The sequence below is a fragment of the Lemur catta genome, chromosome 1 (genome assembly GCF_020740605.2).
Source record: "Lemur catta isolate mLemCat1 chromosome 1, mLemCat1.pri, whole genome shotgun sequence".
NCBI classification, from domain to species: Eukaryota; Metazoa; Chordata; class Mammalia; order Primates; family Lemuridae; genus Lemur; species Lemur catta.
The window spans coordinates 90206010-90229337 of record NC_059128.1 but is presented as its reverse complement, the minus strand read 5'-3'; the positions used below and the strand labels follow the sequence as shown (position 1 = coordinate 90229337).

The 23328-nt window shown below is 35.9% G+C and overlaps 1 protein-coding gene across 12 annotated transcripts in view; it reads right to left on the bottom strand.

Moving 5' to 3' along the window:
* The window catches only part of RNF111 (ring finger protein 111), an 87006-nt gene that overhangs the window by 2418 nt on the left and 61260 nt on the right, over positions 1-23328 (bottom strand). For 6 of the 12 annotated variants that reach the window (XM_045530329.1, XM_045530319.1, XM_045530368.1 and 3 more), the window contains 7 exons: positions 15534-15792; positions 10952-11300; positions 8653-8805; positions 7154-7280; positions 3308-3400; positions 2408-2503; positions 1228-1355 (listed from right to left, as the gene is read on the bottom strand). In XM_045530329.1, the coding sequence (XP_045386285.1) occupies positions 1228-1355; positions 2408-2503; positions 3308-3400; positions 7154-7280; positions 8653-8805; positions 10952-11300; positions 15534-15792 (1205 nt within the window). The remainder of the gene's footprint in view (positions 1-1227; positions 1356-2407; positions 2504-3307; positions 3401-7153; positions 7281-8652; positions 8806-10951; positions 11301-15533; positions 15793-23328) is intronic. The other 6 variants (XM_045530409.1, XM_045530415.1, XM_045530384.1 and 3 more) reach the window with 6 other exon arrangements.

The following is a 23328-nucleotide window of genomic DNA, read 5'->3' as shown; positions in this document are numbered from 1 at the left end:
AGTTCTCTCTCAAGAACATTAGAACTCATGTGGTAAATATGTAGTAGTAGCCATGTTGTCCTAATTAAAGAACAACTTGATATGCAATGTTATAATTTCCTATCCAGACCTTTATACATTAACCTTAAGTACATGATTAAAGGTCAATAATACTGTTTTCATGGGATAATTGTATACAGACTTAATACTGTGCTACTGTTTTATAGGTAGGTTAGAAGGAGATATTTACTTTAGTATGTTTATATCATACCAAGTTATCAATTAGAAATTGAGAAATAAAGCTTCTAGGCAAGACAGGGCAACATTAAATCTAAGTGTAACAGGGATAAAAGTTACTGAGTCAAGTGTCCATTTCTATTTCTATCCACTGTTAAAAGACTTTTTATACACTTTTAGACTTCTTAATATTTTGCAAAAGTAGTAGCTAAAAAGAGGTGTTCCAATTTTCCTTTAGTATATTGTCAATAGTATAAAAGCAACTAACTTTCAAACATATAAGCATTCAGTGGAAATATAATATGCAAATAACCTTAAAAATTTTTTTCTCTGCCAATTGAAGAGGTATCACAAAGTTATCCTCATAAACTAGGGCAACAATAAATATTACCACACAGTTCTGTTATGTATGCTTTAGAAACTGTATCTTAATGGCATTGTGTTACATTTTAAAAAAAAACAGAGAATAGGAACAAAAAAGTTACTTCAAAGATTATACAAAGAAAATGCCTAAAATTAATATAGGGTTAGCATACTAACATTTTCTAAATCACAAAGGTGTAAGAAGGGAATAATCCTACAAACTGAGAGGAAATTTAAGGGCAAGTCAATTTATAAAAGATGCTGTAAAACAAACTGCATAGAGCTAACCTGGACCCCCTTTAAGCTTTGAAGAACACATTACTGTAACTGTCTAGGTTCTTCAAAGCCTCTCAAGTTCTTATTTCTGTAAGATTTATACAAGATAATTTTGACCACAAAATTTCCCTGGCCAACCCTTGGTGTGGCCCTAAAATAGGCAGCATTATTTCCTGTTCCCACCTTTTGTTGGTAATACCGTGACTTTTAACCTTTTTATTCTTTCATTCATTACACAAAGCCAGTTCTACATGTTAGAGATTGGTAAAAGGGTATGCAAAGAGTAATCTTTATTTGGTTTCTAGTTTACTTTCAAATAAAATTCCTTGCACAGTTTTGACAACAGATTTTAGATAATTAATATCTAGTTACCTCACATCTTCACCTTCCTCTAAAATAGACAAACAGATAGTACATTTTTCCTCTGTGTCTTCCTCAGTCCCTTCTTCCCCATCTTGTTTGCAGTGCAGTTTCCTCTGTGAGAACCAATCAGTTGTTACCTTATTAGTAGAGATGACATTATTGAACAACTGAGTAAAGTCTGCATTTATTTGAAAAACAAAACAAAACAAAACCACATATCCACCCACACTTATTTCCCAGGTCAGACTGTCATAAATTAATGGATGAATTAAGTTGACTATCATCGAGTACTTTTTTAAGACCCTTTAATAATCAGCATCAAAAGCAAAATCAAATTTAACAGAAATTCATTAGTTTGAAATCTGTAATTTTTAATCCACAATGAGGATGATATACAACATAAACTCTATTTTTATCTTATCATGAGGATAAACATTTTATTAATGAATGTTTCAAATAACATTCATATAAATTAAAGTTAATTATAATATTTACCTTGGACAATTGAAAAGACTTATTAAATTAAGTGGTAATATCTCATTATTACTCTTAGAAGGCAGATGACAAATACAAAGCACAGTAATTTTCACAATTTATTATTTTCTGTATAGCATAGACATCATTTGTTGTTGTTGTAAAAAATTACTTAACTCCATAACTTCCAGATATTGTATAATACTACAGAAGGAATTGAGGGTTGAGTATAAGAAATATACAACAGTAAAATGTCCATCAAAATAAGAGCCTAGTTAAAAAAATTATGGTACTGCCATATGATAGAATTCTGTATAAGCTATTAAAAGCAATACGGGTGATCTGTGGGTGCTGATATAGAATGAAATGGCAGTGTGCAAACCATGTACATCTCATCCCCTTTAAGTTACTTTTAAAAGTAGAAGAAAAAAATATTATACACATGCACATTAGAAAATGCACAAAAATATCTTGAAGAATACTTAAGAAATTTTTAACTATGTTTTCACTTCTGAGAAGGAAGACTAGGATCTGCAGAGGAACACTGGAGTATATGTTTTTGTACTTTCAAATTTTTTTAAATGGTAGGTATGTATTCCTTTAATAATAATGTAGTTGCTAGATTCCACAAATCCAAAGAAGGTCCATAATAATTTTAATAAAAATGTTATGTATTTCAATAATATTCTAGACGTTTGATAAACTAAATTCTTACCTTTTTGTATTTATGTGGATATGTACATCTTTCAATTGTCCCCTGGGACGCTCCACGATTGACATTTCCTAATCTTTCTTCCAAATGAATCAGTTCCTGAAAGTGAATTAACAACTAGTATTAAAAGAAAGGATGGTTAATCCTTGAACAGTATTGTCAATATTGTAAAAGCAATAATCTTCCACACATATAAACCTGCAATATAAATATACTGTTCAAAAAACCTTATATGTGGCAAAATAAATGGTTGCTTATACAATTTTTCCTATATATAGTAAGGCAAATGGTTGTTTATAATTTTTTTTCTTAACCAACTGAAGTGCTATAGCAAAGTTATCTTTATAAGTTATGGCAAGAATATTGCCACGTGGAAGCACAGAGTAAGTATAAGAAACAAATCAAGTTCTAACAAGTCACACCAACTCCAACTTCCAAACTGACATGAAGAAACACAACAAAACGTTAAATTATATTTAAATGATTTGTTCTTCCTGAAAATTCAAACAGGATATTTAACTACAGAGTGAATTACATGTTTCTCTTTCTCCAGCAATATTTCTCTGAAAATTAAGCTTAGTCAAAAGCATTAAGGTTCTCCCCACATTTGATGGTATAGTATCTAATATTTATTTTGATATAATAAATTTTATATTCTCCTATATTAGATATTTTCATTTACTCTTCTTTAAATATGTGGGTAACTTTTGACCCTAAGATTAATATTACTTATAAATCTTTCTGTAACTCCCCAAAGCAACATCAGAAAACCAAACATTTTACTGCCTTCTGATTCCCAGCCACTGAGGCAGTCCTACACAACTGTGAATGCTAATGACATACATATATGCTCTCTGCATTAGAAATACTGTGGCAAATATCTTCATTTACTTTGTTACATACCTCGAAATTGCCCCTGAAAGGACCTCTGAATGATGTTCCATCCAATCCTGATGAAATGTAACGGATGTGAGGATAGCCTGCCATATCAGGAACCTATTTTAATAGAAGAAAACAGGCTAAATCAATTAAGAATAGACTTGTGGTTTACTATAACCATTGAATAATTGAAGACCCTCAATGCTTTCCACTCAACTACTCATAAACTTCAACTTCAATCAGTACATATAACTTCAACTAAGCATTCTGTAACACGGTTAGGTTCCTCTTAAATTATAATCACTTGGGTGGAACGAGGGGATGGTTGAAATCACACCTAATGGGTACAATGTACACTATCTGGGTGATAGGCACACTTATAACTTTGACTCAAGCAGCACAAAAGCAATCCATGTAACCAAAACATTTATAACCCTGTAATTTTCTGGGAAAAAAAAAATCACTTATAAAATAACTTTTTTTTTTCTCTATTACTTTTTGGAGATGGAGTTTTCCTCTGTTGCCCAGGCTAGAGTGCCATGGCATCAGCCTAGCTCACAGCAACCTCAAACTCCTGGGCTCAAGCAATCCTCCTGCCTCAGCCTCCTGAGTAGCTGAGATTACAGGTGTGCCTACCATACCCAGCTATTTTTTTTTTTTTTCTATTTTTAGTTGCCCAGCTAATTTCTTTCTATTTTTTAGTAGAGACAAGGTCTCGCTCTTACTCAGGCTGGTCTCAAACTCCTGAGCTCAAGCGATCCTCCCGCCTCAGCCTACCAGAATACTAGGATTACAGGCGTGAGCTACCACACCCAGCCTAAAATAACTCTTAAAATACCCAAACTTAAAGCCTGATGCTCTTAGTAGCACAATTTGAAAAGATAACTATTTTCATAAGATCTTGTCAATATCAGAGGGCTTTACTTAAAACAGTATTAACAAATAAAAATGTGCATAATTTTCCAACAAAAATTAACTTCAGGATAAAAGTTTTTACTTCCCTTCCTCGGGCTTCCTAACAACCAAAGTACCCTACACCTTTTATTGCTTGGTTCTGTTAGTGAAAATTTTAACATTCTCTAACTTTTTATTAGGATAGTCAATCCTCATTATTTATGGATTCTGTATTTGTGAATTGGCCTACAGGCTAAAATCTGTTTGTAACCCCAAAATGAACATTTTTAATTTTTACACAGTCATGTGGGGACATGAGCACAGTGGCCAAAAATTTGAGTTGCCCAACATGCAACTCAGTATTCCAAACCGTGGTAGAACAAGGCTCTGCCTTCTTATTTGAGTTCACACTGTAAACAAATTATCTTTTTTGTGGTCTGCTTAGTGCCAGGTTTTCCACATTTTTGTGCTTTGTGTTGGTGATTCTGTTGTTTAAAATGGCCCCCAACCATAATGCTCAAGTACTGTCTAGTGTTCCTTAGCCAAGAAGGATGTGATATGCCTTATGCAAGGAATAGGTGTTAGATAAGTTTCATTCAGGCATGAGTTATAGTGTAGCTAAGAGTTCAATGTTAATGAATCAACAATATATATTAAATAAGTTGTTTTTTAACAGAAACACACATAAGACCAGATAATATATTGATTAGTTGTTGCGACCAGAGGCTTGCAGTAATCTAACCCTATATTTTCCCTAGGAGTTCCATATTCGATAACTCAGTGTTTGCAGCAACTGTATAGAACTTAACTACCATGAACACTGAGAGTCGACTGTATTAGAAAAGGGAGATTCTGGGATAGAACACCATTTTTCTATCTTTATAAATAAATCTCTACTATTGCTACTTCTTCTTCTTCTTTTTTTTTTTTTAGACAGAGTCTCACTCTGTTGCTCCAGCTAGAGTACAGTGGCATCATGATAGCTCACTGCAACCTCAAACTTCTGGGCTCAAGCAATATTTCTGCCTCAGCCTCCCAAGTAGCTGGGACTATAGGCCTGTGCCAACATGCCCTGCTAATTTTTCTATTTTTTTGTAGAGAAGGGGTCACACTCTTGCTCAGGCTGGTCTCAAACTCCTGACCTCAAGCGATCCTCCTGCCTTAGCCTCCCAGAGTGTTAGGATTACAGGCATGAGCCACTGTGCTTGGCCTCTAACATTACTTTTTAATCAGCCTCGACTGAATCACAACATACTTCAAAAGCAGGAGTTACACCTTTAACAGACAATTCATAAGTGGAAAAGAATTTAAAATAAGTAACCAATAACTTTTAATCTTCAAGTAGCCTATTATTTAAATTATCTGCAACTTTTCTTACAACCAAGATCAACATTACTCACCAGATAACCCAATCTCCTACACATCTCCAAGGAAATCAGAAAGGAACTCCTACCTCTGAAATTATCTAAACGAGTAGACTTAGCAGTTACATTTTGGGGGAGTCAAAAGTCACACTAGAATTTCTGACTGTGTGGTGGGTCAGTTCCCCTAACCCCTGCATTGTTCAAGGGTCAGTTGTACTTTCGACATTACTCTGAGTTTGTTTCTCAACTCAGAATACTTTGTTAAGTACAGTATTATCATTCAAATGCATTATTAATATAATTCTCTAAGGTTTTTTTACCCTCTTGTCATTCTATACATTTTCCCTGAAAATCTAATCCTCTTCCATGGATTTTAACACTATAAATTGACAGATCATCAACATATCTTTACTCTAAACACCTTTGGAAATCCATACCATAAGCTTAACTTCCTACTGGACATTCAATCTTGATATGATGTTAGATTCAGTATGTCCAAAACCTAACCCACCTAACCCCTTCCCCAAACCTTCATCTCACATTCTCCAACATACTGAATGTCACCACTATACACCTTTTAAGCCAAGCTAGAAATCTGAGAGTCATCCTAAATATTACTCAAATGTGTCCCATCACTTTTATGCCAATTGCTATTGCCTTTGTTCAGGTATTCATCAATGTTTACCTCTTCTACTATAATGCATTAACTGGCTTCCTTCTTCCCACGATTAAATCTATTTTCTACATAACTGAGGAGGTGGTCCTTTTAATTACAATCTGATCAAATCACTCTAAAAGTATAAACATGATCAGGACATTCCTCCTTCAAGGGTTCCTGAGTTCCAGTTTCTTGGCAGAGCAGCTTTTTTTCTTATTACTGCCTGACTCTCACCCCTAGGAACTAGAACACCAATTTACTAGGAGGAGTTCCCAGTGCTTATGCTATATGATAGCTCTTTACATGCTGCAATCTCTGCAAGAGCACCATTCCAAAACCCAAAGCCTGTTTGGAAGTCACATGTACAACAAGGCTTCTCTGAAGCCGTCCCTGCAGTACCTCTACCCGTAACAAGATTAAAAACTACTCCCAGTTCTGTACCACTTCTATAACTAGTAAGTATTACAAATAGCAAACTCAATAAATGTTTGCTGAACTTGTTCTTTGGCACTTAATTTGGTATCAACAAAATCTGAACCGGTTCAATTCAAATGTAGAGAATTAGGATAGTCCTTCGGCAGATTAGAAGGTCAAGTATGAATGCATCAGAACACATCTATTACTACTTATGGCAAAATAACTAAAGCACATGTCCTGATGACAGTGGATCAAGATTGTCTTGGTATACAGAAAACATTTTCTTTCTTTTTTTTTTTTTTAACATTTTGTACATGAAGAGTACATCTTACAATGCAAATTACAAATACAGATTTTAATACGTCAAATCCCCTTTTATGGCACAATTGCCATCTAAAAAGAATAACTATTCTCAAAATCTAGGAAAACACCTATTACAACTAATATATTAAAATATTTTCAATAAAATATTTAATTTAGAAAAGAAAGATTGCTTTTAGAAGAACATGTCACAATTTTGAAAATTTGCTATTTTACCATTAAAGGAAGAGCTCCTAATTGTAGGTGATGAAGTCGAGGGGGTGCATGGTAATGGGCCAAGTGAGGATGCAATGCACCAGGTGTGTAAGTAGCTGCAGTCACTCCAGCTTCAATTCCCAGTTCCCTGACAAAGGATGAGAATAGTTTAACTTTAGTCCTCCTTACAGTCTCTTTATTATCAACAGAAATGGGAGCATGTTTACACTTTAAAAAGTAATCTAAGATTTCTTAGCTTATAAAACTGAGAAAAGGATAATTTAGCACAAGAGATTTAACTAATAATTTCAAATTTATTTCAGAAATGAAAGCTGAAAAAACTCAATTTTGGGAACATGAGGAACAAGCATTTATACTTGCTTTCGCAACTTACAAAGGAAGGAAATATAAGGAATGGTTCCTAAGGTCCCTTCTAATCTAAAAGCCTGGTTCTACATGAGGAGCACAGAAAATAGAGTTTACTTTTTTGGTTTATCTGAAAGTTATAGGTGCTCCTCGGGCTTTTGTTGGTTGGAAATCATCTCCTGGTTGTTGACATCAAGGATAATTAGAATAGCAAACTCTTCTACACCTTATAATACAGGGTAAATAAAATTTTAGAAAAGGTAAAATCCGTACATGCTAAATCATTTATTCATTCTCATTTTATGTTCTGCCTCAAAAGTCATTGTGGATCAAGATCATCAATGACTGCCTACACACAACAGATTCAGAAAGAAAATTTAATGAAAATCTGCTTCTGTTTCTCTAGGAAAGACCACAAGCCTAGGAGAATGCAGGCTGAATTTCTCCTGTAAATGGCAGGAGTTGGAGGTGTTGGAGCAAATTAGAGTACAAAGGTGGGGGTCAGATAAACAAGTTGTGAACAGTAGTATCAGTTTAGGGAATTAATTCTGGTAGCAGACACCCCTGAAAAACAGAAAAACAAAAGGTGTACTCTTTTCACTTTCATGTGGAATCTAAAATACTCGGACACATAGAAGTAGAGAGCAGAATTTTGGTTACCAGAGGTGGCGGTGTAGGAAGTGAATGCACAAAGAGATATTGGTCAATGGATACAAAATTTCAGTTATACAAGAAGTTCTGGTGTTCTATGCAATAATGTATTATATATTTCAAAACTGCTAAAAGAGGATTTGAAATGTTCTCACCACAAAGAAATGATAAATATTTGAGGTGATAAATATGCTAATTAGCCTAATTTGATCATTCCACAACATATACATATATCAAAACATCACTGTACTCCCAAAATATATATGTCAATTAAAAATAAAATAAAACTTAAAGAAAAAAAGCTCTACTCCTCGACATGTTCCCTGTCCCAGAACTCAAGCTCCTACTCCTTCCTCTCCAGGCTTCTACTTGGCTAGAGGTAGTGTCTCCTGGCTAAACGGGGGATTAGGTTTCTCCACATTATCCTTCTGTACGGCATTCCACTACAAAGCATTTTACAAAAAGCTGCTGAGCACAGCTTTGAAATTAAAGAAAATACTAACCAGGCAGATCTTTCTGGAGCCTGTCGAGGATGTGAAGACATAGTCTGAGGCACATGAATATGATGCCCATGACCATAGTTTGGGTGCATCCTATGTGGATGGGGTGGGGGGCGTTCATGTGCCCGCCTGGAAACACAGAACACAAAAAGACCACTGGAAATAATTGAATAATTGGTTATTTCTTATGTAGAAAAAAATCTAGAACATTATAAACATCTACAGATTAGTCATAAAATTAATTTTATGTCAAAAAATTATAAAACGTACACTTATTTAATAAAATATCAAGAAATTGTAACCTCCTCCACAGATTCTAACTGCTCATTTATTCCAATGGCTCCAATTCAAATATCAAAGGAAAAAGGCAATTTTAACACCATCTTGTATACCTTCTTTACAAAAGTTTAAACATGAGAATAATAGGAATTGAATACAAATAAAATTTTAAAAAATTAACTGCTCCCCCCTTCCCCGAAGTAAATGTTTCTGGTACAAACAAGTTATCTTATACAAACAAATAAAGCAAGAAAATGGAAACTTTTATTTTTCTTCATTCACTTTTTTTTTTTTTGAGACACAGTCTTCTTCTGTTGTCAAGGCTGGAGTGCAGTGGCAAGATCATAGTTCACTGCAGCCTCCAACTCCTGGACTAAACGGATACTTCCTGCATCAGCTTCCTGAGCAGCTGGGACTTCAGGCAAGGGCTACCATGCTCGGCTAATATTTTTTATTTTTTGTAGACACGGGGTCCTGCTATGTTGCCCAGGCTGGTCCTGGCCTCAAAGCAATGCTTCCCCCTTGGCCTCCCAATGTGCTGGGATTACAGGCATGAGCCACTGTGACTGGCCCATTCACTCTTATATCATAAAGACAGTCAACTATTTTAATGAATAAATGTGTAAGAGAAAAAATGTATAACCTTGTGAATTTTTCTCAAAATACATGTAGTATACGTTAACACACCTAGGAAAATGATATTTAGCTCCAATCACACCCTTTATTCTGCTTCCCAGTATATTGTATTGACGCTTCCAAAATTCACTTAAATTTACAGACACAAATGTTCACAAAATTCTAAACAAAGAGCACTAAAGAAAACTTAGTCCCAGGGATTTTTATACTCTAATTCTTTTCTACTGTCTAATTTGCAGAGTTTGCATGTTTACCCTTAATGATTTAGAACAAATAATTTGCTAGCCACTAGACAATATGACCATTAATTTGACAACTTTTTATATAAAGGAGTAATATATTAGAATGGCAGTAATAGTCAGAGATCCTGAGTATAATTTTAAAGTATTAAAAGCAAACATTTTATGTAAAGGGTAAAACAGGAAATATTTTTGGCTCTACAAGCTACATGGTCTCAATTGCAACTACTCAGCTCAGCCTTTCTAGTGTGAAAACAGGCACAGATAATGTTAACAAATGGAGCTGTTTTCCAATAACACTTTATTTATAAAAATAGGCAGGTAGAATTAGACCAACAGAGTCTGCTGCCCTGAATTAGAAAATCAGATCCCAAATTATCAAAAGAAATAAATTTGGGGGGATATTTTAATATTTAAATTTACAAATAAATTAAGACTATTAGTCAACGCCAGTTTTGTTTTATTATATTTTTGAGACACAGTCTCGCTGTGTTGCCCAGGCTGGTCTTGAACTCCTGGCCTCAAGTGATCCTCCAGCCTCAACCTCCCAAGATGCTGGGATTATAGGTGCAAGTTACTGCACCTGGCTCCAATGTCAGTTTTTAAAAATTCTATTAATACTTTTCTTTTTTCTGGTTAGTGACATATAATAAATATAATAAGTTAAATCAAATCTTTGATATCTTTAGATCTTATTCCTTAGGATCAACTTTAATATTAACTTTACTATGGGATACTGTAGAAACAAACAAAAAATTGGTTTGCAGAAAGCAATGATCCTGGGACGTATGCTGAAAGTGGTTTGATTTCATATAAGCTTGTTTTGTCAACACCTATAATTCAGGAAAAGGCAGAGGAAGATTCTGCTAAGCAAAGAATCAATTTCCTAGAGAACTGAGGATTTAGTACAGTTACATCATTTCTAAAGACTTCATAGCTTTGTTTTATTTTTTGAGACAGAGTCTCACTGTGTTGTGCAGGCTGGACTTGAACGCCTGGGCACAAGTGATCTTCCTGCCTAAGCCTCCCAAGTAGCTGGGACTATAGGCATGCATCACCTCACCCAACTAGGCTTTATAGTTTTAAAAGACCAATGGAAATAGAACAAAAAGCAAGTGTGATTTTCATTTTAAAACTGTAAAACATACGTTGGATGTTGCATCATCCTCCTCCTTTGAACTTCCATCCTCTGCATCACTTCATGAGGATGCAGTCTCTGGGCTGGAGGTGCTGTGGTTGGAATATGGTGTGAAATTGGCTGGTGCGTGGGAGGAAGATGCTGAGGGATTGGTGCAGCCGTACTGGCTAAGTGAGTTGGAGGTGGAGGTGCCACAGGGTGAGATGTTGCATGAGAAGATATTTGAGAATGGAAAGCATGTACAGGATGAGGAATAACATAATCCACTTGAGGTGGTGGCTGAGTCTGAGGAGGCGGGTTTCCATGAGCGTGGGGGCAGGCAGAAGCTTGATGATGAAGCGGCCTCGTCAAAGAAGCATCTGCAAGAAAAACATTTCAAGTATGTTACATAGCCAACAGGCAGTTAAGTATATATTGTTATTAGATATTCCCATTGTACTGTTTAACATATTAGCACATATTTAATTTCTGAATAGTTTATCAGTGCTTAAATCTGCTCAAGCAACTTGCTTTTTTCTTTGATAATATTAGATATCCTCTCATGTCAATATATACACTTTTACTCCATTCGTGGTGTCATAACATTCTATTACAGGAAATGTACCAAATTTATTGAAGAAATCCCCATTAATAAAAATTGCAAGTAACCCAAACACTGTGATAAATGTCTATGTATATGATCCTTCTTGTGTTCACTCTTTTCATATATGTCCATGTATACATACACACATACTCACAGATCATTTTTGTAGCATAAACTCCTATAAGCTGTTGTGAGTCTGAAAGAACATTTTAAATTCAGGCCCAATGACAAAACACCCTTCCCAAAAGGTTGCCATAATTAATATTTCCATCAACAGCACATGATTAACCCCACAGAGTCACTAAATTTTTAAAATAAATGGGATTCTGAGAAAAAAAATCTTTTATTTATTGACCACGTATTTGTTCTTCTCAGAATTATCTATTTATATTCTTAGCCTATTATGTTATTAGCCTTTTTCTTAAAGACTAAAAAGTCTTCTTTGTATATATGGAAGCTTTAGCATAAGAGGATATAAATATTTTTCCAAATTATCTATTTCTCCCTGACCCATATTATTTTTCCCATGCTACATTAAGATGAAGGGGGTATATTTGCCAAGAAACTGACATGGAAGTAAGCCCTTAACAAGATGGTTCTTCATCATTCCAAATCTTTATGTTTCAAAGTAACTGCTGAAAAATCCCTCTGAGGAACACACATCTCTCTTCCTCTGAGAGACCTCCAACTACTTCGTATGTAAAAAAATGTTTGTCTCCTCTTTAAATTTCAGTCCAAATTTCATTTTATTGGAATATATTCTTGGTAGTCTGCTACGGAGCAATAGCCATTCTCTAGTTTCATCACAGAAAGGTTTTCTTCAATTTTTAATGCTTTTGAGTCATTCAGCAGGGGTGAAAGTTAGGTAACCGTAACTTACTCTCTGTATCTTCAAAGGATGCCTTGTTAGCATGTATTTAAAAGAAACTCAATATAAGTTGTGAGACAAATTTTTAAACCAACTTTGTAAAAGTTATGTTTTAAGTTCAATGCTTTACTCTTTAAGAAGGCACAAAGCTAAGTACCTCTTGGTCACAAAAAAAGGATTCAACATGTTTGATCTTTATTATCTATTCTTCCTCAAATTCACAGCATGTTTTCTAGTTACACTTCGAAGTTTTCTATTTCTGTGGTCATTATGCAAGACAATATTCACAAATATTTCAAAATCTTAGTTTTGCTTCAGAATGAATCAATTTATTTAACTCTTCAGGCATCATTTTAATTCAATGTTTGTCTAACAAAACAAGCTGCTAACCATTAACAAAGAGTGACACATTTTGCATTCCCCTACATCATTTCCCTTCCTTTATTTATTTTGCTCTTGCCAGTTTAAAAAAAAAAATTGTTCTTGATATTGCTTCCTAAAAGTTCAACATATCACTTGCAGATGCAATATTATGATCTGTTCCAACATTTATTCACTGAATTCTTACAGCTTTTTTTATTAAGTGTATACCAACCAATTACTGATTAATCATAAGTAGTCTTACTTACATATTCCCAAGCTTGAATACAGTGGCTATTCACAGGCATGATCATAGCACACCGCAGCCTCAAACTCCTGGGCTTAAGCAATTCTTCTGCGTCAGCCTTCCAAGTAGCTGGAATTACAGGCTTGTGCCACTGTGTTTGGGCCTTATTTATATATCTTACCAATACATCTTATTAACAAGATAGCAAAACTTTTAAATAATAGCATTTCTAGTACAATGGTTTTATCACTTCATCAAGACCATAAATCTTTCAAAAGCAAGGACACATGTTCTTATTGTCCTATTGGTATGCATGTTAATGTACTTGGGTCAAAGTATGACAATTTATAGCCATTAAGAATTATTTACACTTTAGAAGTGTGAAGAAAGTGAGGACAGAGAGATTAAGTCACTAAGCTTATTACTCAGACCTGGGAGGTAAACTCAGATCTCTCTAAAGTCAGTGCTCTACTACACTGCACTGTCTTCCTTAGTTTAATTTGAACAAAAAAATTCACATGTGAATTAAAGCATATTGGAAGCTGGGCATGGCGGCACATGCCTGTAGTCCCAGCTACTTGGGAGGCTGAGGCAGGAGGATTGCTTGAGCCCAGGAGTTCGACACCAGCCTGGGCAACACAGCGAGACCTTGTCTCTAAAAATAAATTTAATAAATAAATAAATAATATTGGAAATGTATCAAAAAAGAAGTATGGGAGACTGGAGGAGAGAGTACACTGTGTGTGTATTATATACACATACCACATAGGAAAAGGAGTCCAAAAAAGGGTTATCAAAATGTCTCTAACACAAGTGAATACAATTTAAATTCCCTACCTTCATTCTTATTCACACAACCTCAATGCTTGGAAAAAAATTTAACACTATTTATTTGAAAGTTTATCCCTTTGACACAGCAATCTGACTGTTAGGAAGTTATCCTAAAGATAAACTCATATACACACAACTACAAACAAATTTAAATGTCTATCAAATTAAACCAGAGGACTGATTTAATATATAATCAAGTATCATAAGGGTATCAAAAACCAATGAGCTTGATTTTTATGTGCCAATGAGCAAACAATTAAGATACATTGTTAAATTTTAAAACAAAAAGAAAAACAACAAAAAGCAAGAGGCCGAATAATGAATGTTTGGTATGATCCCATTTTTTCTTTTTTTTTCGAGAAAGAGTCTCACTCTGTTGCCTGGGCTAGAGTGCTGTGGCGTAAGCCTAGCTCATAGCAACCTAAAACTCCTGGGTTTAAGGAATCCTTCTGCCTCAGCCTCCTAAGTAGCTGGGACTACAGGCATGAACCACTGTGCCCGGCCCCCATTTTTTTTTAAGGAGAAACATTTATATATGTGTGTGTACAAAGAAAATTTCTGAAAGATTTTATAATAAGCTGTGAACAGCTGCTGAGGTATTAATATTAGTGAGATGTAAGAAAAAAGAGGTTTTACCTTCTCGTTTTATATCATTGTGAAGTTTGAACTTTTTAGAATGTACATGAGATACTTTTAGGATAAAATTAAAACAAGTTTCAGTTTAAAACATTTATTTATTAGGACATTAAAAAAAGAATGGACTTATAAATGGCCTCGGTATATTATTTTTAAAGGGGAGGGGTAGAAAACCACACATTAAATTCTTAATAAAAGACGATCAATTAAAGATGAATACCAACAAGTTATTACAAAACAGCCTGTACATCATACCAGTGTTCATACCCAGAATTTGGCCATTGGTCAATGGTTTGCAAAAACTAGCCCTGTTTCTAAATCTGTTTTCCAACTTCACATTTTAAGTTTCATTATTGAAAACGTAAATAATGTATCACCAGTTTTACTGTACAAATTCTGGTTTGATTGTAGCTGTCTGCAGGAAATAGAGTTCTATAATTATTGGGGTCGAAGAAGAAATCTAAGAAGATGTATAACTGAAAATTATCTCTTGTGATGTAATCAAAGCAAATTTCCTTGCTAATTTCCTGGTTTATACCTGGAATGAATTTTTAGTGTTTATTATCAAATTATTTATTAAGCTTCCAATTGATTATCAGCTTATGACTTAACAAAGTAATAAATATGTTACACAGCCTAAGGGTATTTATCATTTCTTATGATATCTATTATGTCTTAGAAAAGCCACACCTGGTTCTATTTTAATTGCCTGCACAAAGTGAGTATAAAATCCTTTTTCCAACTGCCGAAGCTTGCTGTCAAATTCTTTCTTATGCCTCAGTTAACTGCTTGAGAATTCTTAGACAAAATTTACTGTGCCTAGAAATACTATGTAAATTTTATAGTTCTTCAGTTACTCCTAAAGAATAAGTTTAAGTTCCTTAAAACTTCCATTCAATGCACCTCAGTTTCATAGATATTAAAATGGGAAAAATACACCCTAATCCTAAGTCAAGTAAATACTAAAACTTTATGAATTAGGATTAATGAAAGGCTATGTCATGGAGGAATGTACAATGCTTCATTTATATGCCTCTAGGTTTTTTGCCTGTTAAATTTATACTTACAAGGAGGTGGCATATAATGTCGACATGATGACAGAGAGGGCTGTGGAGGGGGCTGGGGCTGGGGCTGGGCCACCATGCTTGATCCATAACTATCTATTGACAATGGCTGACTCGGGGCAGCAGCAGCAGCCTGATGGCCAAAGATTGCGGCTCGGGAAGAAGAAACAGGGCAGCAGGGGTCAAATGCAGATGCTCCATGAAAACCACCACTTCCATGACTTCTGATACCATTGTTGCTCAGGTCTACTGGCAATGCCTGCTGTATAAAAAAAAACTATATTTTATCTGTCTAAAGTTTGGTCACAACATTTCATGTTATATTATAAAAGTATTTCTAATGCACCCAAGAAAAATGTAATCTTTGAATTAATTTGAAAATAGTAAGATTTCAGCATGAAGACCTACTGAGCTGACCAAGAAAATACTTGGATATCTTGTATATATCAAGTATATTTTGGACTGTGAAAACTGTAGTGTTTTATACTTAAAATCTAAAATCAATTTTAAAAAATCAAGCATAAGATCATACAACATAAAAAATTGTTTGTTTTTGGTTTTTTTTGAGACAGAGTCTCACTCTGTCTCCTGGGTAGAGTACAGCGGCACCATCATAGCTCATTGCAACCTGAAATTCCTGGGCTCAAGCGATCCTCCTGCCTCAGCCTCCCAAGTAGCTTGGACTACAGGCGCGCATCACCCTGCCCAGCTAATTTTTCTATTTTTTTGTAGAGATGGTGTCTCACTCTTGCTAATTAAGGATGGTCTAGAGCTCCTGGCCTCAAGTGATGCTCCCACCTTGGCCTTCCAGAGTGCTAAGATTATAGGCGTGAGCCCCGCATCCAGCTGCAAAGTTTATAATTATTAAAGTCTATTCTTACACAATATGTACATCTTAGAAAGAGAGAAAGAAACTTTAAAATCATACTTATATATTCTCCTTTACCCCTAAATCCTGACTAGTAATTTAGGACTCCTTTAGAAAACAAAGTCACACAACTGAAAACATTAATTTTCTAAGTAAAAACTTATCTATCCCAAACCCTATAGAGCAAGCATTCAAGTGAAACTCTTAATAGTGTAAACAAATAGTGTAAACAAACCCTCTTCACTTGTCCAAAAAAAAAGACAGGAAAAATTAACCCACTGATTCCTTTTACTGGCATACCTTGTTTCATTGTACTATGCAGATACTGAGTTTTTTTTACAAATTGAAGGTTTGTGGCAACCTTGTATCAAGCAAGTCTATCAGCACCATTTTTCCAACAGCATATGCTCATACTTTGGTTAATTCTCACAATATTTCAAACTTTTCCATTATTATTATATCTGTTGTGGTACTCTCCGATGAGTGATCTTTAATGTTACTATCATAATTGTTTTGGGGCACCCTGAACCCTGCCCATAAATAAATGTGTGTTCTGATTCTCCACCAACCGGCTGTTCTCCTCTCTTTCCTTCTCTCGTCTTGCCTCCTTATTCCCTGACACACAACAATACTAAAATTATGCCAATTAATAACCCTACAATGGCCCTCTAAATGTTCAAGTGAAAGAAAGAATCACATATCTCTCACTTTAAAACAAAAGCTAGAAACGATTAAGCTTAGTGAGGAAGGCACATCGAAAGCTGAGACAGACCAAACCAAAAGCTAGGCCTCTTGCACCAAACAATTAGCCAAGTTGTGAATCCAAAGAAAAAGTTCTTGAAGGAAATTAAAAGTGCTCCATGCATACACAAATGATAAGTGAAAAGGCCTTATTGCTGATATGGAGAAAATTCTAGTGGTCTGGATGGATGAAACCAGCCACAATGTTCCCTTAGGCCAATGCCTAATAATCCAGAACGAGGCTCTTCAATTCTATGAAGGCAGAGAGAGGTGAAGTAGCCGCAGAAGAAAAGCTGAAAGCAAGAAGAGGCTGGTTTATGAGGTTTAAGGAAAGAAGCTGTCTCCATACCAGAAAAGTATAAGGTGAAGCGGCAAGTGCTGATGTAGAAGATGAAGCAAGTTATCCAGAAGATCTAGCTAATTTATGGAAGATGGCTACAATGAACAACAGATTTTCCTTGCAGATGGCACAGCCCTTTATTGGAAGAAGATGCCATCTAGGACTTTTGTAGCTAGAGAAGTGAATGCCTGGCTTCAAACTTCAAAGGACAGGCTGATTCTCTTGTTAAGGACTCACGTAGCTGGTGACTTAAAAGTTGAAGCTCATTTATCATTCTGAAAATCTAGGGCCCTTAAGAATTATGCTAAATTTATACTACCTTTTCTCTATGAAGAAAATAATAAAGCCCAATGACAGCACATCTGTTTACAGAATGGTTTGCTGAATATTTTGAGCCAACTGTTGAGACCTACTGCTCAGAAAAGAAACCTCCTTTCAAATTATTACTGCTCACTGACAAGGCACCTAGTCACTCAAGAGCTCTGATGGAGATGTACAAGGAGATTAACATTGTTTTCATGCCTGTTAACACAACATCCATTTTGCAGCCTGTGGATTAAGGGGTAATTTTAACTTTTCAACTCTTATTATTTAAGAAATACATTTCATAAGGCTGTCATAGTGATTTCTGTCATTAATGTGAACAAAGTAAATTAAAAACTTTCTGGAAAGGAGTCACCATTCTAGTTTCCTTTTTTTTTTTTTTAGATAGAGTCTCTCTGTAGTCCTGGGTAGAGTGCACTGGTATGATCGTAGCTCACTGCAGCCTCAAACTCCTGGGCTCAAGCAATCCTCCTGCCTCAGCCTCCTGAGTAGCTGGCACTACATGCACATGCCACAACACTCAGCTAATTTTTCTATATTTAGTAGAGATGGGGTCTCACTCTTGCTCAGGCTGATCTTGAACTCCTGAGCTCAAGCAATCCTCCCACCTCAGCCTGCCAGAGTGCTAGGATTAAAGGTGTGACCCACTGTGCCCAGCTAGCAGTCACCATTCTAGATGCCATTAAGAAATTTTGTGATTCATGGGAAGAGGTCAAAATATCAACATTAAACAGGAGTCTGGAAGAAGTTGATTCCAGGCTTCATGGATGACTTTAAGGGGATAAAGACTTCAGTGAAGGAAGCAACTGCAGATTTAATGGACATAACAAAAGGACAAGAATTAGAAGTGGAGCCTGAAGATGTGACTGAATTACTACCATCTCAGGATAAATCTTGAATAGATGAGTAGTTGCTTCTTAGGGAAGAACAAAGAAAGTGGTTTCTTGAGATGGAATCTAATTCTGATGATGCTGTGAAGATTGCTGAAATGACAACAAAGGATTTATATAGAATAGACCATCAACTTAGTTGATAAAACAGCAACAGGGTTTGAGAGGATTGACTCCAATTTTGAAAATTCTATTGTGGGTAAGATACTATCAAAAGCATCACATGCTTCAGAAAATCTTTCAAGAAAGAAGAATCTGGCTGGGCGGGGTGGCTCACGCCTGTAATCCTAGCACTCTGGGAGGCCGAGGCGGGTGGATCGCTCGAGGTCAGGAGTTCGAGACCAGCTTGAGCAAGAGTGAGACCCCGTCTCTACCAAAAATAGAAAGAAATGATTTGGACAGCTAAAAATCTATATAGAAAAAATTAGCCAGGCATGGTGGCGCATGCCTGTAGTCCCAGCTACTCGGGAGGCTGAGGCAGGAGGATCGCTGAAGCCCAGGAGTTTGATGTTGATGTGAGCTAGGCTGATGCCACGGCACTCACTCTAACCTGGGCAACAAAGCGAGACTCTGTCTTTAAAAAAAAAAAAAAAGAAAAGAAAAAGAAAGAAGAATCAATGCAGCTAACTTCATTGTTGTTTTACTTTTAAGAAATTGCCACAGCCACCCCGCAACCTTCAGCAACCACCACCCTGATCAGTGAGCAGCCATCAACATTGAGACTGTAAAAACCCTCCACCAGCAAAAAGATTACAACTCACTGAAAGCTCAGATGAATTGCTGGCATTTTTTAGCAATAAAGTATTTTTAAATTAAGGTATATTTGGTTTTTTAGACAATGCTATTGCACATTTACTAGGCTACAGTATAGGATAAACATTAACTTTCATACACAGTGGGAAACCAAAAAATTCATGTAACTCACTTTATTATAATATTCACTTGATTACAGTGGTCTGGAACTGAGCCTGCAATATCTCCAAGGTATGCCAGTATTAGGAATATGATTTTAGGGAAGTCCCATTTACTAAGTTGGGAAATAAACCAGAGTTTAGATTCAATCTCTACTCATCAGTAATTTATTCCCCTAAAAGCATTTAAAAAGTCCAAAGTAAAACATCTTTACCTTCTACTCTAGAGCAGATTACAGAGCGAGAATTGCTCTTTGTACTCTTAAGTAATTTAAATACAAGGTAACTGCTTAGGTTCAGCGTAGCTGCACTCTTCAAAATGTGATTAAAGAAAATAAAGATTTGATGTTATATATGGAATTATATACAAGAACTATTTCATACAGGAAGCTGAGGGACTATAGATGAAGAAAGCCAGGACAATGCATTTGTCAGAAACCCAGGTCACTCAGCTGTCCTCAGAGGACCCACAGTGGCCTTTCTACTTTCAACAGACTCTAGGGTCAGGGGATAATAGAAACAAAAGGAACTTTGGATGCTGAAGGGGAAGGGAGATGACCATACAGCAGAAGCTGTCAAGGAGAAAAGGAAGAGCTCCTTTCTTCTTCTATACTGTATGTCTACAATTAGTTAAGTAAATGCCCTCTTTCTGTTGAGTTGCAAAATAGAATGTATGTCCTCAATTCTGGTAATTAAGGTTTAAGAATAATACTGTGAGATTATGAATTTATGTTTATGGTTCAAATCCTTTCCCGACTTTTCTATTTACACTAAAATTGTCAAATGGACTAGAATATCAATATCTTATAAAGGTGACAAATTTCATCTTAGCTTCATCTCTAGTCAGTGATTAAGAACATTCTCAGAGAGTAAAGTAGTTCCTGGAAGGAACTGAAGGTAAAGTTAAAGTAAAGAATGAAAAAAAAAAGGGAAAAAACAACGAGAACCGTCTTCTTCACAATTCCAACAGTTCACTCAATTCTTAGTCTAGAAAGAAAAGTGAGTGTAAGCAAGTTAGGTACAGAGATGGGAAATGACAATATTTTACATAGATTATAAATGATGCATCATGCTAATTATTAATAAACTATCAAAAGAGAAGGCCACCTGGCATGGCAGTGCATGCCTATAGTCCCAGCTACTCTGGGTAGGCTGGGGAGGGAGAATTGCTTGAGCATAGGAGTTCAAGGCCAGCCTGGGGAATATAGCAAAACCTGTCTCTTAAAAAAAAAAAAAAAAGTGCACACGCGTACACATGCGTGTCACAGCACATAAAAGCAAGCAATAAGGGCTATTGTGTAGAGAGTCAGGTGACTATTGCAACTTCTTTGTTTGCAAGCCTAATTTTTCTTTGCCTATGCACAATCTGGCACTCAACCATAAGACATTTACACAATCACAAACCCTCAGATCAGTTGTCTGTTTCTTCCATTCCTCAATTTCCTGCTGTACCCCAACAGGTCTCAAGTGAAGAGACTATATGAAGTTATCTCCTAAGTATGTGGCTAATTTTAGAGCCCTACAAACATCTATGAGTCTCAAACTGTTACCTTAAAAAATCTCACTCTCTTCACTTTCATACCCATTATCACCACAGAATGCCTGGGGATGCTACTGATTCTTCTCAAATTTTGTCTGCAATCCAAATACCTCTATCTAGAGAAGGGTAATAGGTTACGTATATTTTACACTGAATAGAACTGTAAAAGAAATTCTACCTATAATTAACTGACTCAGGTTGAAAGAAAACATTGTACACATAATTGATCTCTCAAACCAGCTGTATTATTTTATTAATTACAACAGAATATTCTGTCAATGAGAGGCCTGACTTTTGGCAGCTCGTTAATGAATGAATGTATGAGAAGCTGGTAGATGCACTTCTTCACCATTTTCCTACTACACTTATAAAGCCTCCTTTCAACCCAAATTTCCAGTAACAGTAAGTTACATTTCTAAGCAGGTCCTTTCGTTCAGACTGCCGGAAAGATCCTTCTTTTTTTGACAGGATGTTGCTCTGTTGCCTGGGCTAGAGCGCAGTTGTGTGATCATACCTCACACTCCCGGGCTCAAATGATCCTCCGGCTTCAGCCTCCCAAGCAGCTGAGACTACATGCACGCACTACCACGCCTGGCTAATTTTTAATTTTGTGTTTGTGTGTGGAGACAGTGTCTCCCTATGTTGCCCAGGCTGGTCCTAAACTCCTGGCCTCAAGCGATCCTCCCATCTCAGCCTCTCAAAGTGCTAGGATTACAGGCATGAGCCACCATGGCTGGCCTGGAAAGAACTTCTTCATGCTCCCTCATTCCCAAGATACAGAAGAGGTCCAGGCAATTAATTAATATCCCGAACTGTTACCAGAATGAAAATAACATCTAAAATCTAATTTTATTCCCTATTAAACTCTTCCAAATTTCCTCTTGATAATAGCAGCTATCTTTATTAATAGAAAAATCTCTTCTTCTTAATTATTTTTGTCAGACCCAAAAGAAACAACCACTAAAATTTTAAAAGATGAAGCATGTACTTTAGGAAAGGTCAGGTGATATAGAAAAGCAGTTGCTCTGGATTTTCTCTTTGACTTTTTCTAGCTTTTCTGGTATCAGATTACATGTCGAAATTATAATTTTTTCCTGAAACTACAGAGAAAATTGGTTTTAAAGTATGTGACACCCAGACTGATACCACAACTACCCACAACATGTAAAGAGATGATATAACAAAAGTTAAAGTAGCATATAATACCTGGCTTCATTTACTCCATGTGATCACCAAAACTAATTTAATATATTTGACATTTCAAGGATTCACTAATAATATCAACTAATTTACTTAATTAAAATTTTTTGCTGATATTTTAATTCTCCATAAACTAAAAACCTCATCTGCTCCAGAGAAACCATGCTACAGGTGTGCATCTGAGAAAACTGTTTATTTCTAGATGAGTGGAGGTTATAATGAGCTCTAGAGCAGAAGGTAGAAGGGAAAAAACTGGGAGAATTTTCCAGTTTTTCACGAATTAGACTGACACTGTAAAGTCCCAAAGATCAGATTCAACTGTATGTAACTAAAAATATCAAAAAACCATTTCGGAATAAAAAAGTGATTTTTAGGCCAGGCAAGGTGGCTGTAATCCTAGCACTCTGGGAGGCCGAGGCGGGTGGATCATTTTGAGCTCAGGAGTTCGAGACCATCCTGAGCAAGAGTGAGACCCCATCTCTACTAAAAATAGAAAGAAATTAGCCAAACAACTAAAATATATACAAAAAATTAGCTGGGCATGGTGGCGCATGCCTGTAGTCCCAGCTACTCAGGAGGCTGAGGCAGAAGGATCACTTGAGCCCAGGAGTTTGAGGTTGCTGTGAGCTAGGCTGACGCCAGGGCACTCTAGCCCAGGGAACAGAATGAGACTCTGTCTCAAAAAAAAAAAAAAAAAGTGATTTTTAGATTAAGCATCACTTCTGATTTCCCACATCCCTGGGTCCACTCAATTAGTTGCAATAATTTAGACCATATGAAATTCCTAGGTATTAAAAAAAAAACACAGACCACTCAATCAGGCATTTAAGAATATGACTTATTTAGTATAATATTTATCATTAGGGTTTTTTTCCTCCTCCTGAAGGCACCACAATAAAAAAAGGAAGGTGGAATGGCTTTAGCTCAAGTGGTTACTTCGTCACACTGGGCTTTGCAGCCATCTGAAAAAGAAAGAAAGGAAGA